Below are 7,197 nucleotides of genomic sequence, written 5' to 3'. Positions count from 1 at the left end.
GGGGTGGCAGTGAGCGAGCTGGACCTTCATCCAGGAGGACAAAAAGGGAGGTCACAGAGGGGTCAGGGAAGAGGTGTGGCCCTGCTGAGGAGTGGGGGGGGCATTGCTGGGGGACGTAGGGGACGCCATGGAGGAAGGACTCAGGTGGCCCATTGAGCTGGATACCTGGAGCCAGACACAATCCCTAGTGGAGGACGTGGGCGGCTGCCCACAGCAATCTGCAGGCCCAGGATTACAAGCTCTGCCCAGTGTACCACACCCTGGCCCAGCCTTGACTCCTTAGCTAGCCCTAGGGTGGACAGGTCAATCCAGCCTGCCCAGCCTCAGTTTCCCTTTTGGCCTCCAAGATTCCACCTAGCAAAAATAGCAACCTTTGGAGACCCTCCTCTCCCTTCCCCTAAGTTTCCAAGACCTGGGGTCCTGGACAGACTGGGGGAGGGGACAAGGCCCGCCCAGCCCCCTCCCCCTTCCCACCCCGAGCGAGGCCCTGCAGCCTGCAGGGGAGGCCCAGGCAGTCATTTATACACGGGGACCCATCCCCCTCTCTTGGGCCTCACGCGTGGGGCGGAGCCTCGGGGGTGGGTGGGGGGAGCCATCACGCCACCCGGGGACGTGCCTTGGCGGGAGGCGGCGCTTGGGGACACGGCTGGTGCACGGCGCTGGCTGGCTGGCTTTGCAAAGCTGGCTGGCGGGGCGGAGTGACCAGAGCCTGGAAGCGCGGCCCCGCCCCCATGACGTCAACCCAGAAGGCAACGCGCTGTTGTGCAGTTTACCGCAGGTCGCCGGGGCAACCGCAGCTGGGCGGCTTGGCTCCGCCTGGTTATGCAAATGAGCGACGTCACTCGTACCCAATGGCGAGCGGGGGCGGTGAGCTCATCGCTTGAGGCCGAGGCTATAAAGGGGCGCCCAAACTGCGCGGCGCAGGGAGCCGCCGCCAGCGGAAGGCCCGGGCGCAGCGGCTACGGCCGGGGCGCGCGCAAAGCCGGGCCAGGCGCACGGGACGGAGGAGGAGGAGGACGACGAGGAGGGGGGGCTCGGGCCCCCCGGGAGGCCACGGCCACTCCCCTCCTCCCCTCCCCGGGCCGGCACGGCGGGGGAGGCGGAGGATGGAAACACCCTTCTACGGCGATGAGGCTCTGAGCGGCCTGGGCGGTGGTGGCGCCAGTGGCAGTGCTGGTGGCAGTTTTGCGTCCCCGGGTCGCCTGTTCCCGGGGGCGCCCCCGACGGCCAGCAGCATGATGAAGAAAGACGCGCTGTCGCTGAGCCTAAGCGAGCAGGTGGCCGCGGCGCTCAAGCCCTCGGCTGCGCCCCCGCCAGCTCCATTGCGCGCAGATGGCGCCCCGAGCGCGGCGCCCCCCGACGGCCTTTTGGCATCGCCAGATCTGGGCTTGCTCAAGTTGGCGTCCCCCGAGCTCGAGCGCCTCATCATCCAGTCTAACGGGCTGGTCACCACCACGCCGACCAGCACGCAGTTCCTGTACCCCAAAGTGGCGGCCAGCGAGGAGCAGGAGTTCGCCGAGGGCTTCGTCAAGGCCTTGGAGGACTTGCACAAGCAGAACCAGCTGGGCGCGGGCGCGGCCACCGCCACGGCCACCTCTGCGGCCACCGGGGGTCCTTCGGGCTCGTCCTCGGGTGCTGCGCCCCCTGGAGAGCTGGCCACGGCCCCCGCCGCGCCCGAAGCGCCCGTCTACGCCAACCTGAGCAGCTACGCGGGTGGCACCGGGGGCGCGGGGGGCGCGGCGACAGTCACCTTCGCCCCTGAGCCCGTGCCCTTCCCGCCACCCCCGCCGCCACCCCCGCCGGGCGCGCTGGGTCCCCCGCGTTTGGCTGCGCTCAAGGATGAACCCCAGACGGTGCCCGATGTGCCGAGCTTTGGCGAGAGTCCCCCGTTGTCGCCTATCGACATGGACACGCAAGAGCGTATCAAAGCGGAGCGCAAACGGCTGCGGAACCGCATCGCCGCGTCCAAATGCCGCAAGCGTAAGCTGGAGCGCATCTCGCGCTTGGAGGAGAAAGTGAAGACGCTCAAGAGCCAGAACACCGAGCTGGCGTCCACCGCCAGCCTGCTGCGCGAGCAGGTGGCGCAGCTCAAGCAGAAGGTCCTCAGCCACGTCAACAGCGGCTGCCAGCTGCTGCCCCAGCACCAGGTGCCCGCGTACTGAGCGCGCGCGCGAGCGAGCGCGGGGCGCATGCGCGGACCCCGGCCGCGGGGCGGGTGGAACGCGCGGCCTCCCCCCTCTCCCCTCCAGCTCCCCCCTCGACCTCCTCCACCCTCACCCGCACCACCAACTCCAGGACCGATTTGGAGAAAGTACGGCCTGGGGGGGGGGGTGGGGAAATTCCCCAACCCCAGGACGGCCTCAGGTTTGGAGACGGCGCGGCCCCCTGCGCGCCCGGAACTTGGAGAGGGCTCCCCCCCCCCGCCCCGCCTCCACCCCAGCCAAGGACACCTCCCCAGGACTCCCAGATTTGGAGAGGGCGCGGTTCCGGGGAACTCCACCCACCCCAACCCTCGGGGCACCCCGGTTTTTGGAGATTGCGCGGCCCCCTCCCTCTCCCCCCAAACCTCCCCTCCCCCCAGGACCTCCCCGAGGCTCCCCGGACTTGGACAGGGCGCGGAACTTCGGGAGCCTCGGACTCGACAAGCTGGACCCCCCTCCCCGCCAACCCCTTGGCCTCCCCTCCGGGTCCAAGCGCACGACCCCCGCCCCGCGCTGCGTCTGTCCCCGCGCTGCACACCCCGCGCCCCTTTGCGCCCCTTCGCGCGCCTTCGCGCGCCGGGCCCCGGAGGGCGCGCGCCCCGTGAGTTCTTTGCCTTTGGAGAGAGAAGAAGAGAGTGCGCGGTTCTGTTCTGCCCTATTTATGTTTCTACTCGGGAACAAGCGTCGGATGAGTGTGCGAGTGCGTCTCCTTGTGTGGGTTTTATTTTTTTGTTTTTTAAAGAAATGGGAAGAAGAAAAAAAAAAAAGACTCCTCCTCCTTTTCCACCCTCCCTTCTTCCTCCTTCCGGATCCCCCGCCCTTTTTTTTTTGTTGTTGTTTTGTTTTCATTTTTTTTATCTTTTTTTTTTTCTTTTGATGTTGTTTTGCTACGAGTCCACATTCCTGTCTGTAATCCTTGTTTCGCCCGGTTTTGTTTTCAGTAAAGTCTCCTTACGCCAGCGCGGCTGTCGCCTCCTTCTTCCCCTTGCCGAGCCCAGGGTGGGCGGAGCCTGGCTGGGCCCTCCCCCTCCCCCTGTCCCCTCCCCCCTCTGTCCCCCTCTTGTCCCCGTCCCGCCCCTCCCCGGGCCCCCGCGCATCTGGCGCGCAGCGAGCGCCCTCTAGGCGCGCGGCCCGGCTGGTGCGCGCACGTTGCGCGCTCCGCACAACCTTCGGTACTTAACCAACTGATGTCCACTTTGCACCTTTGATTGTGGTGTGTGAGATGGGCCTGGGCGGCCCAAGGCTCAGAGAGGGAGACCCAGCACCCTAGAACCAGTAGCCGGACCTGGAGGCCCTCCCCCCCCCCCAGGGATGCAAGCGTGGCCACATGGACCTTTTAAAGGTCCAGGAGTTTGGGTGTCCTCCCAACACCCTCTTGGCCCATTTGCAGGAAGCCTGAGTTCTTTGCGAGGTTGAGCAGGTGGCAGGGGTCGCACAAAAGGGTTTTAGGGGCAGTGTTCGTCCGGAACCTTGCACCCCCCCACACACCCCCACTTCCCAATCTGCTCTGGCCTGGCCGCTGTTAAGGCTATGGGTTTCTGGCTCCTGTGGGCATCGGTGGATATGTCACACCACGTCCAGCTGGTGGCACGTGTCCCCAATCTGGGGACATGGGGTGGATTGTGCCCATTCGATAAACTGTACAAAGGCCATCCACACTGACCGTGTCTCTTGACCACAGAGAGAGAAGGGCCCTTGTCCACCTGCCCATCCTCACGGCCACCCTGGTTGTGCACTAAGCCAGGTTCTAAGAAAGGTTTGGGAATTTGGTTTTGAAGCCATGTGACCTCCCCTTTGGCCAGGGCAGCAGGTGTCCCAGGATGGGGCTCCCCCCCCGACACTGAGGGGGACACAGGACACCAAGGGCCACATTTGGGGGGGACAGAGGGAGAATCTGCCAGTGGGAGAAGGAACCCCAGTCGGCACCTGGGAGAACCCCCCAATCTGAAGAGGGAGGCCGGCCAGCCGGAGCCGGGATGTCTGTCCTTCCTGGTGGGGGTCTCCCGCTCAGACGCCACCAGCGGGAGGCCGGGCTGTGTGGCTCTGGCCAGCGTGTCCTTCTCCAGGGCCAAGGTCTCTGTCAGCCCTGGCCTGACCAGCCGTGAGTCACACTGGGCCTCCGGCCCAGCCGAGGGAGGTGACACTGTCCTCACTGGGCTGGGGCTTTGGGGTCCGTGCCCACCGGTTGGGCGTGACACAGCCTCTCCAAGACGGGTCAGATCAGGCTCCACCCTGAGCAGCCCCCAGACTCATGGACCCAGCCGGGAAGGCCGGCCTCAGCCTCAGCCCCGAGTTGTAGGGTAGAAGTCCGAGCCCATTCCTGCCTCCCTCCCTGTGAGACCTCCCCCGGCTCCCGGGTACCTCGCAAGAAAACCTGGCCCCTCAAAATGCATCAGCGTCCCATATTCGAGCCGGGGCGCCTCCGAGCCCTAACTTCCCGCTCACACTGGTCAGTCAACCACCATGACCTTGAAACCTGACCCCCACTGCCCTCCCCCACCGCGGCCCTCCCCAGCCCTGGCTCTGGGTTCTAGAACCCCCTGCCCCAGGTTCTGGATTGGCCGGAACCTGGCTGTGAGTCACAAAGTCACCGTGGTGCCAGGACCCCAAGGTCGGCCATCGGGCTGGTGGTTTCAGCTTTGGGGTGAGGTGAGTGGAGCTGGGGGGGGACCCTGTTGTTCCCTGGTTCCCAACACCTTTCAGATTCTTCTGGGACACTCTCCCAGCAAGCCGGCCCCGCAGAGCAGGGTGTTAGGGACCCCCCCAAAACCTTGATGGGGGGGTTCGTCTGTCCTGTGTGCTTGGGATGGCCGTGCTCGGGGATGGGACGGAGTCCACAGTCCGCACACGTCCCCCTCCTACCGCACGAAGCCACAGGTGCCAGACCAGGCCGATTCGGGTCCCCAGGCCACCCACTCTGAGTCCTGAACCCAGGCTGCCTTCACCCGCCCACCCGTCCGTCTGTCTGTCCGCACACTTGCTCTCCCATGGTCCCCTGAGGGCCTACACCTTGGGCCACGGGTCCAGTCCATTTTGCTCTGGTTATTTTGGAGATGGGGTGGGGGGGTGGGTCTCACAAAATATTCGCCCAGGCTGGCCTCGAACCTCCATCCTCCTGATCTCAGCCTCCCAAGTAGCTGGGATCACAGGCGGGAGCTACTGGTGCCCAGCGCCACCTTTGTCTTTTGAGGTACAGGTGTGTCTGTGCCCCTGAGCCTCCTGTCTCGGCTATCGTGCTCCCCAATATCTGAGTGGGTCTGAACCCCATGGGGTGTCACCTGCTGTAGTCACACAGCGCATTGTGACAGCTCGCGGCCCCTCCCAGCATGCCTTGGGGCGTCCCCAGTGAGGGATACTGCAGCTCAGCTGCAGCAAGGGGATGGTGCTGGCTGTAGGGCAGAGAGAATGGCGACCCCGTTTCTGACCCCATGATGATTTATGACAAAACCAAGGTCTTGCCAGGGCCTGGCAGGCAGGGATCCTATTTCAGGGCCGAGGTCCCTCCCGGGGCCACCCTGACGTCGGGGATCATCGTCTCGCTCCTGGACTTTGGGTGTTCCGGGGTTGAAGAGTCGGTGGAGCTGGCGTGACCGCGGACAGGTAACGGCCCCGCGGAGCCTCGGTCCTTCCAAGTGGAAATACGAGTGAAGGCCGAGCGGTTGACCGCAGCTCGGATCGCCCACGCCTGGGCTGCTTGTGCTCGTTCTATCCGTGACTGCGAGAGTGTCGTGAGAACCTGGAATTACGGTGGGCGCTGGTGCCTCCCGCCTGTAATCCCAGCCACTTGGGAGGCTGAGAGCGGGAGGATCGAGGTTCGAGGCCAGCCTGGACAAATAGTTTTTGAGACCCCCACCTCCAAAAATAACCAGAGTGAAATGGACTGGAGGAGTGGCTCAAGGGATAGAGTGCCTGCTTTGCAAGGGCAAAGCCCTGAGTTCAAATCCCAGTCCCACCAAAAAAAAAAAAAAAAGGCTCCAATTATAATTGCAGATTGGCCTGTTTTCTTCCATTCGTCCTGCTGAGTTTTGCTTTATGTGTTTTGGCGCTGTTATTAGGTGCATATGTGTTTACTGTTGTTCATTCTTCTGATTAATTGGGAATATGAAATGTCAACTCCACCAGCCCTTCCCCACTACCCCATATTGCTCAGCAGTTTTTGGTGCGATTCAGGGTGTCTGGTTCCTACACAGGCGTGCTGTATTTCACTATCATTCACTCTATTATCATTCTCTTTTTGCTTCTCTCCTCTAACAGTCCCACTTTTGGGATCACGGCTGACATCCTCCCTTTCGAATCTCCAGGAAATGCAAAACCAGCCCTTCCCTCCCCGCCCCTCGTGGGTTCCATGCACTTTTTGTGTCAGGTGCCACCAGCCAGGGCTCACGGGGCCATTGCTCTACAGAGGGGCTTTGGGGTGGACTCCAATGGGGTGAATGCAAACATAGAAGTCATAAATATATTTGTCAAGACACAAACCATGGCTCCGTGGTGACAAAGACCCTGGGACTGGAAGCCATTTCTACCTCCATCTTTCTTTCCACCTCCCTTCACCTTCTCTCTCCCTGTCCTCTCTTTGGATTTTCCACGCATTCTGTGGATAACTCTCCCCTTTCTTTGCGGTGTTGGGGATGAACCCGTAACACTCCTTCTGTTGATCCCGAGGACAGAACCAGCCCAGGGCAGTGTTGCAAGGGATGAAGAGCTGAAGGCTGCCTCCTCCTACAGGCTGGCCTCTGAGATTGAACTTTCTTCTCCTGCTCCTCCTCCAACTCTATGACCCTTCAAGGTAGGAGACGGCTGGGTGAGGGCTCTGGGTGAAGGTGGATTGAACAGGTGGATGGGTGCATGGGTGGATGGATGGGTGAAAGGAAAGTTTAGCTTCTTATGCTCTTCGTTATGTATCATGGCTGATGCACAGTGACCCGAAACTCTGCACCCACGTCCCTTCTGAAATCCTCCAGCATCCCATGGACACAGCCCCTCAGGCCTCATTACT

The 7,197-nt window shown here is 62.7% G+C and overlaps 2 protein-coding genes across 2 annotated transcripts in view; both read left to right on the top strand.

The window, feature by feature from the left end:
• The first annotated feature begins 910 nt into the window (after nucleotides 1-910).
• On the top strand, nucleotides 911-3,160 carry LOC141416568 (transcription factor JunD). The gene has a single exon (XM_074053552.1). The coding sequence runs from the start codon at nucleotides 1,107-1,109 to the stop codon at nucleotides 2,160-2,162; it is 1,056 nt and encodes a 351-aa protein (XP_073909653.1). The 5' UTR covers nucleotides 911-1,106; the 3' UTR covers nucleotides 2,163-3,160.
• Nucleotides 3,161-5,300: 2,140 nt separating this feature from the next.
• LOC141416573 (uncharacterized) overlaps nucleotides 5,301-7,197 on the top strand; it is a 12,567-nt gene continuing 10,670 nt past the window's right edge. Inside the window, exon 1 of the mRNA XM_074053561.1 lies at nucleotides 5,301-6,987. The gene's annotated coding sequence lies outside the window, so the exon portion shown is untranslated. The remainder of the gene's footprint in view (nucleotides 6,988-7,197) is intronic.

This window comes from Castor canadensis, chromosome 14, assembly GCF_047511655.1.
Source record: "Castor canadensis chromosome 14, mCasCan1.hap1v2, whole genome shotgun sequence".
NCBI lineage: Eukaryota > Metazoa > Chordata > Mammalia > Rodentia > Castoridae > Castor > Castor canadensis.
The sequence above is the reverse complement of the archived record's forward strand: the minus strand, read 5'-3'. Positions and strand labels throughout refer to the sequence as shown.

Excerpts from the sequence above, each read along its gene's own strand:
- LOC141416568 (XM_074053552.1), top strand. The coding sequence starts at position 1,107 with ATGGAAACACCCTTCTACGGCGATGAGGCTCTGAGCGGCCTGGGCGGT.